The 22422-nt window shown below is 47.7% G+C and overlaps 1 protein-coding gene across 4 annotated transcripts in view; it reads left to right on the top strand.

The window, feature by feature from the left end:
* The window catches only part of DCTN1 (dynactin subunit 1), a 56518-nt gene that overhangs the window by 27407 nt on the left and 6689 nt on the right, over nt 1–22422 (top strand). For all 4 annotated transcript variants that reach the window (XM_069977097.1, XM_069977098.1, XM_069977100.1 and 1 more), the window contains 15 exons: nt 1480–1671; nt 1756–1953; nt 2040–2244; nt 6544–6622; nt 7274–7433; nt 7591–7695; nt 13108–13299; nt 13380–13496; nt 13933–14085; nt 14319–14479; nt 19936–20104; nt 20239–20307; nt 20795–20857; nt 21896–22045; nt 22215–22376. In XM_069977097.1, coding sequence (XP_069833198.1) covers nt 1480–1671; nt 1756–1953; nt 2040–2244; nt 6544–6622; nt 7274–7433; nt 7591–7695; nt 13108–13299; nt 13380–13496; nt 13933–14085; nt 14319–14479; nt 19936–20104; nt 20239–20307; nt 20795–20857; nt 21896–22045; nt 22215–22376 — 2175 coding nt within the window. The remainder of the gene's footprint in view (nt 1–1479; nt 1672–1755; nt 1954–2039; nt 2245–6543; nt 6623–7273; nt 7434–7590; nt 7696–13107; nt 13300–13379; nt 13497–13932; nt 14086–14318; nt 14480–19935; nt 20105–20238; nt 20308–20794; nt 20858–21895; nt 22046–22214; nt 22377–22422) is intronic.

Here is a 22422-nt window from a genome sequence, read left to right on the forward strand (position 1 = left end):
GGTATGGCGGTGACTGCGGTATTATGGGATCCTGGTATGGTGGTGACTGCGGTATTATGGGACCCTGGTATGGTGGTGGATATGACTGCAGTATTATGGGATCCAGGTATGGTGGTGACTGCGGTATTATGGGATCCTGGTATGGTGGTGACTGCAGTATTATGGGATCCTGATATGGCGGTGACTGCGGTATTATGGGACCCTGGTATGGTGGTGGATATGACTGCAGTATTATGGGATCCGAGTATGACAGTGGATATAACTGAGGTATTATGGGATCCTGGTATGGAGGTGGATATAACTGAGGTATTATGGGATCCTGGTATGGCGGTGACTGCAGTTTTATGGGATCCTGGTATGGAGGTGGATATAACTGCAGTATTATGGGATCCGGGTATGGCGGTGACTGCATTATTATGGGATCCTGGTATGGAGGTGGATATGACTGCAGTATTATGGGATCCTGGTATGACAGTGGATATAACTGCAGTATTATGGGATCCTGGTATGACAGTGGATATCACTGCAGTATTATGGGATCCTGGTATGGAGGTGGATATAACTGCAGTATTATGGGATCCTGGTATGGCGGTGGATATGACTGCAGTATTATGGGATCCTGGTATGACAGTGGATATCACTGCAGTATTATGGGATCCTGGTATGGAGGTGGATATAACTGCAGTATTATGGGATCCTGGTATGGCGGTGGATATGACTGCAGTATTATGGGATCCTGGTATGGAGGTGGATATAACTGCAGTATTATGGGATCCTGGTATGGCGGTGGATATGACTGCAGTATTATGGGATCCTGGTATGGAGGTGGATATAACTGCAGTATTATGGGATCCTGGTATGACGGTGGATATAACTGAGGTATTATGGGATCCTGGTATGGCGGTGGATATGACTGCAGTATTATGGGATCCTGGTATGGAGGTGGATATAACTGCAGTATTATGGGATCCTGGTATGGCGGTGGATATAACTGAGGTATTCTGGGATCCTGGTAGGGTGGTGGATATGACTGCAGTATTATGGGACCCTGGTATGGCGGTGACTGCAGTTTTATGGGATCCTGGTATGGAGGTGGATATAACTGAGGTATTATGGGATCCTGGTATGGCGGTAGATAAGCCTGCGGTATTATGGGATCCTGGTATGGAGGTGTATATAACTGAGATATTATGGGATCCTGGTAGGGTGGTGGATATGACTGCAGTATTATGGGATCCTGGTATGGCAGTGACTGCGGTATTATGGGATCCTGGTATGGCGGTGGATATAACTGAGGTATTATGGGATCCTGGTATGGTTGTAGATATAATGGCGTTAGATACGATGGCGGTAGATATAACTGCGGTATTATAGGATGTGACGTCAGTGATGCCTGTCGCAACCCGGTATGGCGGTAGGTATGACCGTTCTCATTGATTCGGGATGTACTGTCTGATCCATGAATATTTTCTCTTTCAGCCCACGCGCCCGTCCAGCTCAGCGGCATCTAGCGGTACAGCCGGGGCCTCCGGATCTGCATCAGCATCATGTGGGGAGATCAGCAGCAGCGAGCCCAGCACCCCGGCTCAGACTCCTCTGGCGGCTCCCATCATCCCATCCCCCTCACTGACGTCTCCGGTGGCCCCGCTGCCGGCCCCGGGACCCTCCAAGGTAAGGAGCGGGACAGCTGGGGTTCCTGCTTTGTGGAGCTGGATCTGGGTGTGTGATTTGCTCACCTGTCCGTCATCTCTGCAGGAGGAGGAGAGTCTGAGGGCCCAGGTGAAGGATCTGGAGGAGAAGCTGGAGACCCTGAAGATGAAGAGGGCCGAGGACAAGGCCAAGCTGAAGGAGCTGGAGAAGTCTAAGCTTCAGCTGGAACAGCTGCAGGAATGGAAGAGCAAGATGCAGGAGCAGCAGGCCGACCTCCAGCGCCAGCTCAAGGAGGCCAAGAAGGTGGGTGACCCCAAGAGGAGGAGGAGAGACGCCCCGCCCGGGGGGAAGAGGGCAGCCATATAAACTATCCTCTCATCTCCATACAGGAGGCCAAGGAGGCACTGGAGGCTCAGGAACGCTACATGGAGGAGATGGCCGACACCGCCGACGCTATAGAGATGGCCACCCTGGACAAGGAGATGGCAGAGGAGCGAGCAGAGTCCTTACAGCAGGAGGTGGAGACCCTAAAGGAGAAGGTGGAGGAGCTGACTATGGACCTGGAGATCCTCAAACATGAGATAGAAGAGAAAGGTGAGGATATGGCTGTATAATGTACAGGAGGGGGCGTGTATATCAGGATATAGCGGTATAAGGTACAGGAGGGGGAGTGTATATCTGCATATGGCGGTATAATGTACAGGAGGTGGAGTTTATATCAGGATATGGCGGTATAATGTACCGGAGGGGGAGTGTATATCAGGATATGGCGGTATAATGTACCGGAGGGGGAGTGTTTATCAGGATATGGCGGTATAATGTACCGGAGGGGGAGTGTATATCAGCATATGGCGGTATAATGTACAGGAGGTGGAGTGTATATCAGGATGTGGCGGTATAATGTACCGGAGGGGGAGTGTATATGAGCGTATGGCGGTATAATGTACAGAAGGTGGAGTGTATATCAGCATATGGCGGTATAATGTACCGGAGGGGGAGTGTATATCAGGATATGGCGGTATAATGTACAGGAGGGGGAGTGTATATCAGGATATGGGGGTATAATGTACCGGAGGGGGATTGTATATCAGGATATGGCGGTATAATGTACAGGATGTGGAGTGTATATCAGAATATGGCGGTATGTACAGGAGGGGGAGTGTGTATCAGGATATGGCGGTATAATGTACAGGAGGTGGAGTGTATATGAGCGTATGGCGGTATAATGTACAGGATGTGGCATGTATATCATGATATGGCGGTATAATGTACAGGAGGGGGAGTGTATATCAGAATATGGCGGTATGTACAGGAGGGGGAGTGTGTATCAGGATATGGCGGTATAATGTACAGGAGGGGGAGTGTATATCAGGATATGGCGGTATAATGTACAGGAGGCGGAGTGTATATGAGCATTTGGTAGTATAATGTACATGAGGTGGAGTGTATATCAGCATATGGCGGTATAATGTACATGAGGTGGAGTGTATATCAGCATATGGCGGTATAATGTACAGGAGGTGGAGTGTATATCAGGATGTGGCGGTATAATGTACAGGAGGTGGAGTGTATATCAGGATATGGCAGTATAATGTACAGGAGGGGGCGTGTATATCAGGATATGGGGGTATAATGTACAGAAGGTGGCATGTATATCAGGATATGGCGGTATAATGTACAGGAGGTGGATTGTATATCAGGATATGGCGGTATAATGTACCGGAGGGGGAGTGTATATCAGCATATGGCGGTATAATGTACAAGAGGGGGAGTGGATATCAGGATATGGCGGTATAATGTACAAGAGGGGGAGTGGATATCAGGATATGGCGGTATAATGTACAGGATGTGGAGTGGATATCAGGATATGGCGGTATAATGTACAGGAGGGGGAGTGGATATCAGGATATGGCGGTATAATGTACAGGAGGTGGCATGTATATCAGGATATGGCGGTATAATGTACAGGAGGTGGCATGTATATCAGGATATGGCGGTATAATGTACAGGAGGGGGAGTGGATATCAGGATATGGCGGTATAATGTACAGGAGGTGGAGTGTATATCAGGATATGGCGGTATAATGTACAGGATGTGGAGTGGATATCAGGATATGGCGGTATAATGTACAGGAGGTGGAGTGGATATCAGGATATGGCGGTATAATGTACAGGAGGGGGAGTGGATATCAGGATATGGCGGTAAAATGTACAGGAGGGGGAGTGGATATCAGGATATGGCGGTAAAATGTACAGGAGGTGGCATGTATATCAGGATATGGCGGTATAATGTACAGGAGGGGGAGTGTATATCAGGATATGGCGGTATAATGTACAGGAGGTGGAGTGGATATCAGGATATGGCGGTATAATGTACAGGAGGTGGAGTGGATATCAGGATATAGCGGTATAATGTACCGGAGGGGAAGTGTATATCAGGATATGGCGGTATAATGTACCGGAGGGGAATTGTATATCAGGATATGGCGGTATGTACAGGAGGGGGAGTGTGTATCAGGATATGGCGGTATAATGTACAGGAGGGGGAGTGTATATCAGGATTTGGCCGTATAATGTACAGGAGGCGGAGTGTATATGAGCATTTGGTAGTATAATGTACATGAGGTGGAGTGTATATCAGCATATGGTGGTATAATGTATTGGAGGGGGAGTGTATATCAGCATATGGCGGTATAATGTACCGGAGGATGAGTGTATATCAGCATATGGCGGTATAATGTACAGGAGGGGGAGTGTATATCAGGATATGGCGGTATAATGTACAGGAGGTGGAGTGGATATCAGGATATGGCGGTATAATGTACCGGAGGGGGAGTGTATATCAGCATATGGCGGTATAATGTACAGGAGGTGGAGTGTATATCAGGATGTGGCGGTATATTGTACAGGAGGTGGAGTGTATATCAGGATATGGCGGTATAATGTACAGGAGGGGGCGTGTATATCAGGATATGGGGGTATAATGTACAGAAGGTGGCATGTATATCAGGATATGGCGGTATAATGTACCGGAGGGGGAGTGTATATCAGGATATGGCGGTATAATGTACAGGAGGTGGAGTGTATATCAGGATGTGGCGGTATAATGTACAGGAGGTGGAGTGTATATCAGGATATGGCGGTATAATGTACAGGAAGTGGAGTGTATATCAGGATATGTCGGTATAATGTACAGGAGGTGGAGTGTATATCAGGATATGGCGGTATAATGTACAGGAGGGGGAGTGTATATCAGGATATGGCGATCAGGATATGGCTGTATAATGTACAGGAGGGGGAGTGTATATCAGGATATGGCTGTATAATGTACAGGAGGGGGAGTGGATATCAGGATATGGCGGTATAATGTACAAGAGGGGGAGTGGATATAAGGATATGGCGGTATAATGTACAGGATGTGGAGTGGATATCAGGATATGGCGATATAATGTACCGGAGGGGGAGTGGATATCAGGATATGGCGGTATAATGTACAGGAGGTGAAGTGTATATCAGCATATGGCGGTATAATGTACCGGAGGGGGAGTGTATATCAGCATATGGCGGTATAATGTACAGGAGGTGGAGTGTATATCAGGATGTGGCGGTATAATGTACAGGAGGTGGAGTGTATATCAGGATATGGCGGTATAATGTACAGGAGGGGGCGTGTATATCAGGATATGGGGGTATAATGTACAGAAGGTGGCATGTATATCAGGATATGGCGGTATAATGTACAGGAGGTGGATTGTATATCATGATATGGCAGTATGTACAGGAGGGGGAGTGTATATCAGGATATGGCAGTATAATGTACAGGAGGGGGCGTGTATATCAGGATATGGGGGTATAATGTACAGAAGGTGGCATGTATATCAGGATATGGCGGTATAATGTACAGGAGGTGGATTGTATATCATGATATGGCAGTATGTACAGGAGGGGGAGTGTATATCAGGATATGGCGGTATAATGTACAGGAGGCGGAGTGTATATGAGCATTTGGTACTATAATGTACATGAGGTCGAGTGTATATCAGCATATGGCGGTATAATGTACCGAAGGTGGAGTGTATATCAGCATATGGCGGTATAATGTACCGGAGGGGGAGTGTATTTCAGCATATGGCAGTATAATGTACAGGAGGTGGAGTGTATATCAGGATGTGGCGGTATAATGTACAGGAGGTGGAGCGTATATCAGGATGTGGTGGTATAATGTACCGGAGGGGGAGTGTATATGAGCGTATGGCGGTATAATGTACAGGAGGTGGAGTGTATATCAGGATATGGTGGTATAATGTACAGGATGTGGAGTGTATATCAGGATATGGCGGTATAATGTACAGGAGGTGGAGTGGATATCAGGATATGGCGGTATAATGTACAGGAGGGGGAGTGGATATGAGGATATGTCGGTATAATGTACAGGAGGTGGAGTGTATATATTAGGATATGGCGGTATAATGTACAGGAGGTGGAGTGTATATCAGGGTATGGCGGTATAATGTACAGGAGGTGGAGTGGATATCAGAATATGGCGGTATAATGTACAGGAGGGGGAGTGGATATCAGGATATGGCGGTATAATGTACAGGAGGTGGCATGTATATCGGGATATGGCGGTATAATGTACAGGAGGGGGAGTGTATGGAGTGGATATCAGCATATGGCGGTATAATGTACAGGAGGGGGAGTTTATATCAGGGTATGGCAGTATAATGTATAGCAGGTGGCATGTATATCAGGATATGGCGGTATAATGTACAGGAGGGGGAGTGTATATCAGGATATGTCGGTATAATGTACAGGAGGGGGAGTGTATATCAGGATATGGCGGTATATATGGAGTGTGTGTGTTACACTAACAGTGTTACATCTATATCTATAGGGTCTGATGGAGCCGCCTCCAGTTACCAGGTGAAGCAGCTGGAGGAGCAGAACGCCCGGCTGAAGGAGGCTCTTGTTAGGTGAGTGGCCCCTGTGGCCCCCCTGAAGGAGGCTCTTGTTAGGTGAGTGGCCCCTGTGGTCCCCCTGAAGGAGGCTCTTGTTAAGTGAGTGGCCCCTGTGGTCCCCCTGAAGGAGGCTCTTGTTAAGTGAGTGGCCCCTGTGGTCCCCCTGAAGGAGGCTCTTGTTAGGTGAATGGCCCCTATGGTCCCCCTGAAGGAGGCTCTTAGGTGAGTGGCCCCTGTGGTCCCCCTGAAGGAGGCTCTTGTTAGGTGAGTGGCCCCTGTGGCCCCCCTGAAGGAGGCTCTTGTTAGGTGAGTGGCCCCTGTGGTCCCCCTGAAGGAGGCTCTTGTTAGGTGAGTGGCCCCTGTGGCGCCCCTGAATGAGGCTCTTGTTAGGTGAGTGGCCCCCCTGAAGGAGACTCTTATTAGGTGAGTGGCCTGGCTGAAGGAGGCTCTTATTAGGTGAGTGGCCTGGCTGAAGGAGGCTCCTGTTGGGTGAGTGGCCCCCCTAAAGAAGGCTCCTGTTAGGTGAGTGGCCCCTGTGACCCCCCTGAAGGAGGCTCTTGTTAGGGGAGTGGCCCCCCTGAAGGAGGCTCCTGTTGGGTGAGTGGCCCCTGTGGCCCTATACATTGTCTTTCATCAGGTGTTGATGCTGATCCTTACCTCCTGCAGGATGAGGGATCTGTCGGCCTCGGAGAAGCAGGAACATGTGAAGGTGCAGAAGCATCTGGAGAAGAAGAACACGGAGCTGGAGGGTCTGCGGCAGCAGAAGGAGAAGCTGCAGGAGGAGGCCTCACACATGGAGAAGACCATCGATGAGCTGAAGGAGCAGGTGACATCTCTGCTGCCCGCCGACCAAATCCTCCCTACTGACCGCCCCCTGCTGACATCTAACACAGAACCTATCATTATATATATATATATATATATATATATATATATATATATATATATATATATATATATATATATATGTGTATTATATATAGGTGGACGCCGCACTGGGAGCTGAAGAAATGGTGGAAACTCTGACCGAGAGGAACCTGGACCTGGAGGAGAAAGTCCGGGAACTGCGCGAGACCGTCACCGACCTGGTATGACATCGCCTACTCACGTAATAAGAGATAGCATTCCAACTACTGCCCTTGTGGACAAGAGCTCTACCCTGGATATATATATCCTAGTGTGGGTCAGTGTACAGCTCTGTCCTGGGTATATATCCCCTGGTGTGGGTCAGTGTACAGCTCTGTCCTGGGTATATATCCCCTGGTGTGGGTCCGTGTACAGCTCTGTCCTGGGTATATATCCCCTGGTGTGGGTCAGTGTACTGCTCTGTCCTGGGTATATATCCCCTGGTGTGGGTCCATGTACAGCTCTGTCCTGGGTATATATCCCCTGGTGTGGGTCAGTGTACAGCTCTGTCCTGGGTATATATCCCCTGGTGTGGGTCCATGTACAGCTCTGTCCTGGGTATATATCCCCTGGTGTGGGTCAGTGTACAGCTCTGTCCTGGGTATATATCCCCTGGTGTGGGTCCGTGTACAGCTCTGTCCTGGGTATATATCCCCTGGTGTGGGTCAGTGTACAGCTCTGTCCTGGGTATATATCCCCTGGTGTGGGTCCATGTACAGCTCTGTCCTGGGTATATATCCCCTGGTGTGGGTCCATGTACAGCTCTGTCCTGGGTATATATCCCCTGGTGTGGGTCAGTGTACAGCTCTGTCCTGGGTATATATCCCCTGGTGTGGGTCCATGTACAGCTCTGTCCTGGGTATATATCCCCTGGTGTGGGTCAGTGTACAGCTCTGTCCTGGGTATATATCCCCTGGTGTGGGTCCATGTACAGCTCTGTCCTGGGTATATATCCTCTGGTGTGGGTCCATGTACAGCTCTGTCCTGGGTATATATCCCCTGGTGTGGGTCAGTGTACAGCTCTGTCCTGGGTATATATCCCCTGGTGTGGGTCCATGTACAGCTCTGTCCTGGGTATATATCCTCTGGTGCGGGTCCATGTACAGCTCTGTCCTGGGTTTATATCCCCTGGTGTGGGTCCATGTACAGCTCTATGTAGAAGAGGAGTCCGTGGAGCCTCATTGAAGAGTCTCAAAACACAGGACTAGCCAGATATCCCTCCGGGAAGGACCCAGCCAGGTGGCAGCTCCTGTTAGGAAACCACCAAATCCACCATATCAAGTGTCCCTATAAGTCAGTGTAATGGCAGGGGATAAACCAAGTCTAGGTAACCATCCACATACAGCTGTTTCGGGGTGTTGCCCCTCATCAGTGTGGAGCAGGATTCTGGCTAGGTGGGAGCAATGCCTAGTAGAGCCATAAGGGAAACAGATCACTGAACTCAGGGAGAACAGCCAAACGACAACACTGCCGGCTGCTAATGAAAGCGCTCATTGCAGTGAAGTCCTAGGTGCATTGCCCCCTGGGTAACATGAATATGCAAAAGAGGAGTCCGTGGAGCCTCATTGAAGAGTCTCAAAACACAGGACTAGCCAGATATCCCTCCGGGAAGGACCCAGCCAAGTGGCAGCTCCTGTTAGGAAACCACCAAATCCACCAAATTAAGTGTCCCTATAAGTCAGTGTAATGACCAGGGATAAACCAAGGCTAGGACTTCACTGCATTGAGCGCTTTCATTAGCAGCCGGCAGTGTTGTCATTTGGCTGTTCTCCCTGAGTTCAGCAATCTGTTTCTCTTATGTACAGCTCTGTCCTGGGTATATATCCCCTGGTGTGGGTCCGTGTACAGCTCTGTCCTGGGTATATATCCCCTGGTGGGTCAGTGTACAGCTCTGTTCTGGGTATATATCCCCTGGTGTGGGTCCGTGTACAGCTCTGTCCTGGGTATATATCCCCTGGTGTGGGTCCGTGTACAGCTCTGTCCTGGGTATATATCCCCTGGTGGGTCAGTGTACAGCTCTGTCCTGGGTATATATCCCCTGGTGTGGGTCCGTGTATAGCTCTACCCGGGATATACCCCTGGTTGGCCACTGTACTGTTCTGTCCTGGATGTATATTTCTGATGGGTCAGTGAACAGGTCTGTCCAAGATGTATACCCCTGGTGGGCCAGTGTAGAGCTCTATCTTTGGTATATACCCCTGGTGGGCCAGTGTAGAGCTCTATCTCTGGTATATACCCCTGGTGGGCCAGTGTAGAGCTCTATCTTTGGTATATACCCCTGGTGGGCCAGTATAGAGCTCTATCTTTGGTATATACCCCTGGTGGGCCAGTGTAGAGCTCTATCTCTGGTATATACCCCTGGTGGGCCAGTGGAGAGCTCTATCTTTGGTATATACCCCTGGTGGGCCAGTGGAGAGCTCTATCTTTGGTATATACCCCTGGTGGGCCAGTGTAGAGCTCTATCTTTGGTATATACCCCTGGTGGGGCAGTGTAGAGCTCTATCTCTGGTATATACCCCTGGTGGGCCAGTGTAGAGCTCTATCTTTGGTATATACCCCTGGTGGGCCAGTGTAGAGCTCTATCTCTGGTATATACCCCTGGTGGGCCAGTGGAGAGCTCTATCTTTGGTATATACCCCTGGTGGGCCAGTATAGAGCTCTATCTTTGGTATATACCCCTGGTGGGCCAGTGTAGAGCTCTATCTCTGGTATATACCCCTGGTGGGCCAGTGGAGAGCTCTATCTTTGGTATATACCCCTGGTGGGCCAGTGGAGAGCTCTATCTTTGGTATATACCCCTGGTGGGCCAGTGTAGAGCTCTATCTTTGGTATATACCCCTGGTGGGGCAGTGTAGAGCTCTATCTCTGGTATATACCCCTGGTGGGCCAGTGTAGAGCTCTATCTTTGGTATATACCCCTGGTGGGCCAGTGTAGAGCTCTATCTCTGGTATATACCCCTGGTGGGCCAGTGGAGAGCTCTATCTTTGGTATATACCCCTGGTGGGCCAGTGGAGAGCTCTATCTTTGGTATATACCCCTGGTGGGCCAGTGGAGAGCTCTATCTTTGGTATATACCCCTGGTGGGCCAGTGTAGAGCTCTATCTTTGGTATATACCCCTGGTGGGGCAGTGTAGAGCTCTATCTCTGGTATATACCCCTGGTGGGCCAGTGTAGTGCTCTATCTTTGGTATATACCCCTGGTGGGCCAGTGTAGAGCCCAATACTTCAGAGTGTGAACCTGCACCTTCCTCACCTGTGGATCCTGCATACACTTGCACACGGCCACCTGTTTGGAATCTGTAGAAATGACAGATATCCGTGATGTCCCCGTGTGCTCGGGAGGCCGGCATCTTTCTGTGTTTTGTGCAGCTCTTCGTCAGATACTCAATCTAATAGATCTCCTAATTGTGATGGGACAGTAATTGTATTATCAATACATGATGTGTCTGTGGAGCCCAATCCATCCTCTTTCTTCCATCGGCCGATGCTGTCGGCCTAAACGCCTCCCAAAAGAGTCCTCAGGGAGCGATACCACCGACCCCCCTGCTGAGACCAGCAGTACACACCGTATCCCATCCACCCTCACCTGTAATAGAGAGCCAGAGGCTGCAGAGCAGGGGCTAGACCACCAAAGAGATCGGACAGAGCCTAGAGCCCACACAAGGAGGCATCGGCGTCCACAATAAAGATTATTCATTTCTCCAGTTATATTCGGAGGTAACCTGATAGTAAATACGTAAGTAAAGGTCTTCCTCTTTGCCCTAATTCGCTGCCAAACACTGATAATATATTGTTAGGATTTTGTGAGAAAGCTAAAACTAAGGGTACAAACACACTTGACGTATCTGCTGCAGATCCCTGCCCTGTACAGTCTATGGGCAGACAAACTCGCAGCACATCCCGCTGCGAGTATGTCAGCAGCCCGCCCCGTTAACCCCCGTCCGGCTGGAGCGTATACTTCACCTTCTCCCTGCTCCGACTTGCTTCAGGGCTTCCGGTGTCTTCACATCCCGCTCAGCCAATCAGTGCACTGCGGTGGGGAAGCGCACTGGTTGGCCGAGTGGGACGTGCCGGGAACCCTTGAAGCAAGTCGGAGCGGGGACCAGGTGATATATCGCTCCAGTCGGACGGGGGTTAACTGGGCGGGCTGCTGACATACTCGCAGCGGGATGTGCATCCTGGTGCGAGTTTGTCTGCCCATAGACTGTAGAGGGCAGGATCCGCAGCGGGTACGCCCAGTGTGTTTGTACCCTTAGGGTGCCTTCACATGTAACTGATCCGCAGCAGATTTCACGCTGTGGTCTGCAGCAAAATCCGCTGCGGATCCATGTAGTGTGAAGGTCTATGGGTTACATATCTGCAGCAGAGTTTTCATTCCACTGCGGATATGTGACCCGGCCCCTTTAACCCCCCGCAGCATACATTACCTGCTCGGCGCTGCGGCTGTGTGAGGCTCCTGGCTCCCATTGGTCCCCATCAGCCAATCAGTGCTGCCGTGCACTGATTGGCTGGTGAGGAGTGACGAGAGCCAGGGGCCGGGTCACATACAGGCAGCGCGCAGCATGAAATCCGCTGTGGATCCGGTATGTGTGAAGGCATCCTTAAGGTATTTTTTGATTAAGGCCCATTTCACTGATTTGTGTGAGCAATCTAATGTACCTGTGTAATAGTCCCTTAAATGTTTTTAAAAATGCCCCATAGCCCCTCCCCCAATAAAAGTCTAAAACACTCCCCCTTCCCATTTTATAAATAAAACTCATAAAAATAAAAAATTAACATATTATATACTGTAGCGGGTGTAATTGTCCGATCTATTAAAATAAAATAATATTTCCGCACGGTGAACGGCAGGAACAAAAAGCTGTAAAAAAAAAAAAAAAAACCAGGAGATTGTTGATTTTTTTATTTTATTTTTTTCAAATTATTTTTTGTGTGTATATGTATATATATGAATAATAAAAGTAATCAGTAGGTCCGATCTACACAGATATGGTACTCATAAAAACTAGAATTCGTGGCTCAAAAAATGATGCTTCATACAGCCCCGTAGTCGATAAAATAAAAGCACTTATAGCAGTCACAACAGGGCCATTGTAATCTCACCTATTTGAAAAAAAAAAAAGTTTTTATGAGATTTTACGGGATCGCTTCTTAAATGAGGGCTATGCTGACAATCTTCTGAAGGAGGCATATAAACATACTTAAGGGGGGGGCGATTCTACAAAATTACATTTTATATCCTATATTATGTGGCCCTTGTGGTGGGCGACCTGCGTCTACTCACCTGTGTTTTGGATCAAGTGGGTTGGAGGTGTGGTTAGTGTAGAGCTCTGTCCTGGGTATATATACCCTGGTGGGTCAGTGTACAGCTCTTTCTTTAGTATATAACCCTGATGGGCCAGTGTAGAGCTATTTTTTCAGTATATACCCCTGGTGGGCCAGTGGAGAGCTCTTTCTTCAGTATATACCCCTGGTGGGCCAGTGTAGAGCTCTTTCTTGGGTATATAGCCCTGGTGGGCCAGTGTAGAGCTTGCTCTTCGGTATATACCCCTGGTGAGCCAGTGAAGAGCTATGTTTGTTATACCCCCTGCAGGAAGCCATCAATGAGATGAATGATGAGCTGCAGGAGAACGCCCGGGAGACGGAGCTAGAGTTGCGGGAGCAGCTGGACATGGCGAATGCCCGGGTGCGGGAGGCGGAGAAGAGGGTGGAGGCGGCGCAGGAGACTGTGGCGGATTACCAGCAGACCATCAAGAAGTACCGGGACCTGACCGCCCACCTCCAGGTATATGTCCTGTACATGGCGGGGGCCTCACCTCCAGGGGGCGCACACCACAGCTTACACCGCTACCACCTCTATTACAGGAGATGAATAGGGAGCTGCGCAACCAGCAGGAGGCGACTGTGGAGAAGGAGCAGCAGCCGTCTCCGGAGATGTTCGACTTCAAGATCAAGTTTGCTGAGACTAAGGCCCACGCTAAGGTACGAGGGGTGTGTGGGAGGGGGCAGGGTTCATGCCAAGGTGGGAGGGGGCGGGGTTCATGCCAAGGTGGGAGGGGGTGGGGCAACAACAAGGTAGGAGCAACATACAGGAGATGGGAGGGGCGTATGGGAGTAGAGAGGGGGCGAGGTGTACAGGAGGGGGTGGGGCCACAACAAGGTAGGAGGGGCTTCAGGAAGGGGCGGATCCGCGTTATGGTAGAAGGGGCGTATGGGAGAGGGAGCCTGTGCCAAGGTAGGAGGGGCATGTAGAAGATGGGAGGGGCCCACGCCAAGGTAGGAGTGTACAGAAGGTAGAAGGGGCGCACGGGTGGGGGTGGGGTGTGCATGCCAATGTACCAGGGGCATACGGGTTTTGGGGGTCGGTTGTCTGAGGTCTTCCTGGTGATCAGGACATGGTGTGTTCTCCTCCTCTTAGGCTATAGAGATGGAGCTGCGGAAGATGGAAGTGAACCAGGCCAATCGCCACGTCTCCCTCCTCACCTCCTTCATGCCTGACAGCTTCCTGCGCCACGGAGGAGACCACGACTGCATCCTAGTGCTGCTGCTCATCCCCAGACTCATCTGTAAGGTCAGCGCCCTCCTCAGGCCGGGGTGGTGGTCTTCCAGCTCTCCAGGGTCCTGTGTCACTGCATACACAACTGGGTGTGATGCCGCCATGATGGTGGTCCTCCAGCTCTCCAGGATCCTGTGTCACTGCTATGGTGGTGGTCCCTCAGCTCTCCAGGGTCCTGCGTGCTGTTAGCTGATTGGTGGGATAATCAGGCACATTATCGGTGACGTTTGGTTGTCTCCCCCCCCCAGGCTGAGCTCATCAGTAAGCAGGCTCAGGACAAGTTTGAGCTCTCTGAGGCGAATGGAGAGAAGAGCGGCATGAGAGGAGCAGTGGGTGAGCAGATGAGCTTTGCTGCCGGCCTGGTGTATTCCCTCAGCCTCCTGCAGGCTACACTACACAAATACGAGCAGTAAGTAATGATATGTGTACAGAGCAGAATAATGAGCGCACCTCTGGGGTATCATGAAGATGTAATGAGCTGCTCCTGCCTTGGGGAGGTGCTATATATAGTATACTAGAAAATTTTCCCGGCGCTGCCCGGGTTTAAAGTGTCATGTGATAATTACATTTGTTCCAAGAGTGCTCAGGAGGCCAATCTATGCCCTTGTTTTTTTTTCTGTTTTTTTTTTTTTTTGTTTTGTTTTTTTGTTTAAGGGGAAATCGTCAGGAGCCCTATATACCCCTTTATACACTATATACCTTGACAGTTCTGCACTGTTTATGTAAATTGTAGCTTATGCATATTAGAAATAAAAACTTTAAAATCCTAAATACCTAATAGCCAAACTGAGATGTCATGTGATCAGACTGTATACAGAGCCTGGTTATATACAACGTTGGCAGTTTAATATACAGCCCGATTATATACAACATTGGAAATGTTATATACAACATTGTCAGTGTATTATACGGCCTGGTTATTTATTAAATATTGGCAGTGTTATATAGTTGGTGAAGGTGCTGCATACCTGTACTGTATAGTTGGTGGAGGTCCTGTATACCTGTAGTTTATAGTTTGAGGGTCTTGGATACCTTAGTTTATAGTTCGGGTGTCCTGTATACCTGCACTGTATAGTTTGGGGGGTCCTGTATACCTGTAGTGTAGAGTTGGGGGTCCTGTATACCTGTAGTGTAGAGTTGGCGTGGGGAGAGTATCCTCTACATCTGTAGTATATAGTTGGTGGAGGTCCTGTATACCTTTAGTGTATAGTTTGGGGTCCTGTATAACTGTGGTGCATAGTTTAAGGGTCCTATATGCCTGTAGTGTATAGTTTGGGGGTCCTGTATACCTATAGTGTATAGTTGGTGGAGGTCCTGTTTACCTGTAGTATATAGTGTGTAGGACCTGTATACCTGTAGTGTATAATTTTGGGGTCCTGTATACCTGTAGTATATAGTTGGTGGAGGTCTTGTATACCTGTAGTGTATAATTTTGGGGTCCTGTATACCTGTAGTGTATAGTTTTGGGGTCCTGTATATCTGTACTGTATAGTTGGAGTAGGGGGTCTACCAGTTATTTCTGTGAATCTGTTGTGAGGCAGCTGCCCTAGCAATCAATCAGATTCTAGCTCCCTCTTAAAATGAAAGTAGTAATCCTATTGGTTGCTAAGGCTTCCAACTGCCATTACTGCTGGGGAGCTGCAGCGCTAAGTATATCACCTGTGTGTGCAGTGTGGAGATTTTCCTAGTCATCTCTATGGGGCGCTCTTCCCCCTCCCCTCCTGTACATCTGGCGGGGACGGGACCATCACTCTAACCTTACCGGGCACCCAATGTATCTAGGTCAAATTTGGGGTCACATGGTTCAGGCGTTTGGAAGTTTATAGGGGACAGACAGACTTTCATTTTTATGATATAGAGATGACCCAGCTTAGCATTGCTGTATGTATGTAGTGTCCACCTTCTACCACCAGGTGGCAGACCCGAGCCTTGGATTGCAGCTCCCCCTGATCTGTACATCTCTATGTGCAGAGGAGATATAGGTGACCTCTGCTGCTTACACGCTGGGCAGATAGTACATGCTGGGATCAGTAGTGTCTGTGCTGCCGGGTATGGTCTGTATAAGGAACCAGTGCAGCTGCCTCTATAGGATGGTGTGTATATAGTGTTGGTATGGTGCTACCTCTGCAGGTGATATATATACACACACATACAGTGTGTTATTTGTATGTGTTATATACATGGTGGTGTGTGTGTGTGTGTGTTATGGGTGAAATGATGTGTCTGCAGTTATGTGTGTGTGTGTGTGTATATATGTATATGTACAGTGGTGCCTTGGATTACGAGCATAATTCATTCCGGGACCGTGCTTTTAATCCAAATCTACTTTTAAACCAAAGCAGATTTTCCCATAAGAAATCACTGATCTGCAGATAATTGGTTCCACACCCCCAAAATAATGATTTTTTATTCTGAATAAAATGTAAAAGAAATGAAACAAACATTTATAAACAGCTGAATCTGTCATATTCTAAGTTACTGTACAGTATAGCAATCAGCATGTGGTATATAATGTATAGTAACTGTATAACCCTGATAACACAGCAGCAGCTGGATATGTGATGTATAAGTTACTGTACAGTATAGCAATCAGCATGTGGTATATAATGTATAGTAACTGTATAACCCTGATAACACAGCAGCAGCTGGATATGTGATATATAAGTTACTGTACAGTATAGCAGCATGTGGTATATAACGTATAGTAACTGTATAACCCTGATAACACAGCAGCTGGATATGTGATATATAAGTTACTGTACAGTATAGCAGCATGTGGTATATAATGTATAGTAACTGTATAACCCTGATAACACAGCAGCTGGATATGTGATATATAAGTTACTGTACAGTATATAGCAGCATGTGGTATATAATGTATAGTAACTGTATAACCCTGATAACACTGCAGCTGGATATGTGATATATAAGTTACTGTACAGTATAGCAATCAGCATGTGGTATATAATGTATAGTAACTGCATAACCCTGATAACAGCAGCTGGATATGTGATATATAAGTTACTGTACAGTATAGTAATCAGCATGTGGTGTATAATGTATAGTAACTGTATAACCCTGATAACACAGCAGCTGGATATGTGATATATAAGTTACTGTACAGTATAGCAATCAGCATGTGGTATATAATGTATAGTAACTGCATAACCCTGATAACAGCAGCTGGATATGTGATATATAAGTTACTGTACAGTATAGTAATCAGCATGTGGTGTATAATGTATAGTAACTGTATAACCCTGATAACACAGCAGCTGGATATGTTATATATGTTACTGTACAGTATAGCAATCAGCATGTGGTGTATAATGTATAGTAACTGTATAACCCTGATAACACAGCAGCTGGATATGTGATATATAAGTTACTGTGCAGTATAGCAGCATGTGGTGTATAATGTATAGTAACTGTATAACCCTGATAACACAGCAGCTGGATATGTGATATATAAGTTACTGTACAGTATAGCAATCAGCATGTGGTGTATAATGTATAGTAACTGTATAACCCTGATAACACAGCAGCTGGATATGTAATATATAAGTTACTGTACAGTATAGCAGCATGAGGTATATAATGTATAGTAACTGTATAACCCTGATAACACAGCAGCTGGATATGTAATATATAAGTTACTGTACGGTATAGCAGCATGTGGTATATAATGTATAGTAACTGTATAACCCTGATAACACAGCAGCTGGATATGTGATATATAAGTTACTGTACAGTATAGCACATTATAGCAGCAATGTGTATAGCTGAGTGTGAGTGCTGGCACATTATAGCAGCAGTGTGAATGGCTGAGTATAACTGTAGGCACATTATAGCAGGAATGGAGAGGATGGGAAACACAAAGGCTGACAGAGGCTGCAGGAAGGAATGAGCAGGACAGATGTGGGCACATACATGCAGCATCTCTGTCCGGGGAGAGAGGGGTTACAGCTATGAAGAGATTACCTCCACAGTCCTGTCCCCTGATGTAAGCCCCAGCCTGAAGTGGATTTGCTATGATTTGGAAGGTGAGGGAGACTTCCTGGGTCAGAGTACAGGGCTGTAGACCCCGCTATGCAGACCATGCCCCTCCCCCACTCCCCCTCCCACCCAGTACAGGGAGCTCTTACACCAAAGCAATGCTCAAACCACTGGATGCACAGTCCTCCCGGGGTACAGCTCTATCCCCCAACAATCATGTAGAAAAAAAGAGGATTGAGGACAGCATCGTCTTCCAAAACACGTGCTAAATCTTTATTGTGCCAGTTTGCATAATATAGTGCAACGTTTCAGCTCATTGTCTCGAGCCTTTTTCAAGCATAAAAGGGGGTTGTACAAAACATCATTATATATACAAATCCACCAATCACCAAGGACAAACAATTAAAATCAACCAATAAGCAACATGGAGTAGGCGGTACATATCATATTTATCATAAACATCACATTAGGAGATATCATCTATCCTCTATTGATATCCTATATTATCTATAGCCTATCCAGACCTTTCATTACTGTCCATATTGCCCACCGATCTCTCCGGCAAAGCGATATCTTGCCGTCACGATGACCATGCCGGCTGCGGTGTTCGGCTTGTACACAAAACAACAGAGGTTGCGCACTGTAAGCGCTGTGATAGGAGGGTTCGTTGTCGTCATCAGCTTGTCAGCTCCCTCATATCCAATCACATATTCGCTCTTCCGGGTCGTTATGGTGATACTGGACTCTAATACACAGCTTACGTCTATGAAACACTCAGTCCATGTGAATCATGCGGTGGGAGGGTTTACCATCGTCATCAGCTCATCGGCTCCCTCACCTCCAATCACACGTTCGCTATTTAACATCGTCATCATGGCAATCCTGGACGCTTGTAAACTACTTACATCCTTGAGACACTCAGTCCATATAAGTCACCGCCCCTCTTCCATATGGTAGGCCGCTCTCACTTGTCATGAAAATCTCGACACCTCACATGGTAAACCGCTTTCACTTACAATCAAGGTGGGACGCTTCTAGCTCAGCCGAGCATATCACATCGCTCCCCAGTAGTCACCGATATTATCACCTGGAGCATATTTCACGCTTGTATCCACGAGATCTGGAACAATCCGCTCCTTTGATTCAATCCCGAGGCATCAGATACTGACGGAAGAGTATACTGTTAGGTGTGTTCAGCAGTCCATCGCCATGTAAGAAAAAAAAAAATTTCTCTTTCATATTGTCCAAAAAATAAAGAATAAAAAATTAAAAAATCATTGTTATCTTCAGCAACCCTGTAGTAGTAACAACCGAACATTCCGTCCACACGGCCATGATTATCGCTTCCGAACTTATGTCTTCGCCGGTTAGAGATCAGGGAATCACTTTCTAAATTAATCTAAAAGACTCAAATAATTTAAAATATTAATAAAACCCATGATGTAGATAGATTAGGACAAAGAAAAAGCTACCTTAGTCAAATACATTCAAATTAAGTTCTAAATTCATCCCCTTCGGCCACATACAATCTAATGTTCTAATCCATTTAGCTTCCTTTTGTTTAAGTAACCTTTCCCTGTCCCCACCTCTCCTCAAGGGCGGGACATTGTCAATTACTCTAAATTTAAACTAACAGTATGACCAGCCTCTACAAAGTGTTTCGCCACTGGATGTTCGATCTTCTTTAGACGTATAGTACTCTTATGGTGGTTCATCCTTAATTGTGTGTGTGTATGTGTATATAATATATATATATATATATATATATATATATATATATATATATATAAATATATATATATATATATATATATTATGTTAGTGTGTGTGTATACTGTATATATGGCTGACATGGTGTTGTGCCGGCAGGGCTCTCAGCAGGTGCAGTGTGGAGGTGTATAAGAAGGTGGGCATGCTGTACCCGGAGATGAGTGTACATGAGCGATCCCTGGACTTCCTCATTGAGTTACTGCACAAGGATCAGCTGGACGAGACGGTCAACGTGGAGCCGCTGACCAAGGCCATCAAGTATTACCAGGTACCCAGGGGGCGCTCCTTATCCCTGTCACTGCAGTACCAGCACTCACCACCAGGGGCAGGCTGTTATCCTCATACAGCAGGTGAGCACTGTTTTGGAGTGTCCTCCATGATGACAGATGTTTTCTTTGACAGCATCTGTACAGCATCCACCTGGCCGACCAGCCTGAGGACTGCACCATGCAGCTGTCCGACCACATCAAGGTGAGGGATGTCATGCTGTGCCCCCACCCCGAATTATGTAATCGCTGTGCTCCCCCCCCCCCCCCCCCCCCCCCCCCCCAAGTGATCGCTTTCGCCCCCCCCCCTCCCCTGAGTGATGTCAGCGGTGTGAGCCCCTCCCCTGAGTGATGTCAGCGGTGTGAGCCCCTCCCCTGAGTGATGTCAGCAGTGTGAGCCCCTCCCCTGAGTGATGTCAGCAGTGTGAGCCCCTCCCCTGAGTGATGTCAGCGGTGTGAGCCCCTCCCCTGAGTGATGTCAGCGGTGTGAGCCCCTCCCCTGAGTGATGTCAGCGGTGTGAGCCCCTCCCCTGAGTGATGTCAGCGGTGTGAGCCCCTCCCCTGAGTGATGTCAGCGGTGTGAGCCCCTCCCCTGAGTGATGATCTAATGATGAGTGCTCCATAATCCAGGGCAGAGGTGTGATATCTCTCCTGACCTCTATGTGACGCTCTTCTCCCCTTGTCTCCTGCAGTTTACACAGAGCGCCCTGGACTGTATGGGGGTAGAAGTGAGCAGACTACGCGCCTTCCTACACGTGAGTCTCCCCCCTCAGTGATATTACCTCTATATACTGTATACTCATCACATCACTACTACCTCTATATACTATATACTCATCACATCACCACTACTACTACTACTACTACCTCCTCTATATACTGACCACATCACTACCACTACCTCTATATACTCACCACATCACTACCTCTATATACTCACCACATCACTACCTCTATATACTCACCACATCACTACTACTAGCTCTATATACTGTATACTCATCACATCACTACTACTACTACTACTACTACTACTACCTCCTCTATATACTCACCACATCACTACCACTACCTCTATATACTCACCACATCACTACCTCTATATACTCACCACATCACTACTACTAGCTCTATATACTGTATACTCACCACATCACTACCACTACCTCTATATACTGTATACTCACCACATCACTACCACTACCTCTATATACTCACCACATCACTACTACTACCTCCTCTATATACTCACCACATCACCACTACTACTACTACTACCTCTATATACTGTATACTCACCACATCACTACTACCTCTATATACTCACCACATCACTACTACTGCTAGCTCTATATACTGTATACTCACCACATCACTACTACTACTAGCTCTATATACTCACCACAGCACTACTACCTCTATATACTCACCACATCACTACTACCTCTATATACTCACCACATCACTACCACTACCTCTATATACTCACCACATCACTACCACTACCTCTATATACTCACCACATCACTACCACTACCTCTATATACTCACCACATCACTACCACTACCTCTATATACTCACCACATCACTACCACTACCTCTATATACTCACCACATCACTACCACTACCTCTATATACTCACCACATCACTACTACAACCTCTATATACTCACCACATCACTACTATTACCACTACCTCTATATACTCACCCCATTGTAGTACTGCTACCTCTATAACACTATACTCACCCCCACTCTACCCTGTGTACTGACCATCTTTGTGTTGTCCAGATGGGACAGGAGGCGTCAGACTTCGCCATCCTCCTGAAGGACCTGGAGACTTCTTGCAGCGACATCCGACAGTTCTGCAAGAAGATTCGTCGCAGGATGCCGGGTACAGAGGCTGCGGGGATACCGGCCGCCCTCAGCTTCGGTCAGCAGGTGAGTGACAGGCAGTGGCAGTGCAGGGAAGGAGGGACAGGAGATATAGGACTTGCCCAGACCTATCTTCTCTATATCTGAGAATCCATACTAACCTTTCCTTACAGTGATGGAACCCTATGCTCTAGGTACAACTCCCATCATCTGTGTCTCTGGGCGTCTCTTGCAGGTTTCAGAGATTCTCTTAGACTGCCGTAAGCATCTGAAGTGGGTGGTGGCGGTGTTCCAGGAGGTGGCGGCGGCCGGGGCGCAGATGATTGCACCTCTTGGGGAGAATGAAGGGCTGCAGTCTCTCAAACTGGAGGATGTGGCCTTTAAAGCCACTGAGCAGGTGAGTGGGAGGAGTCCACATTGGCTCCGCCTCTGACATAAGCTCA

This window comes from Dendropsophus ebraccatus, chromosome 7 (genome assembly GCF_027789765.1).
Source record: "Dendropsophus ebraccatus isolate aDenEbr1 chromosome 7, aDenEbr1.pat, whole genome shotgun sequence".
NCBI lineage: Eukaryota > Metazoa > Chordata > Amphibia > Anura > Hylidae > Dendropsophus > Dendropsophus ebraccatus.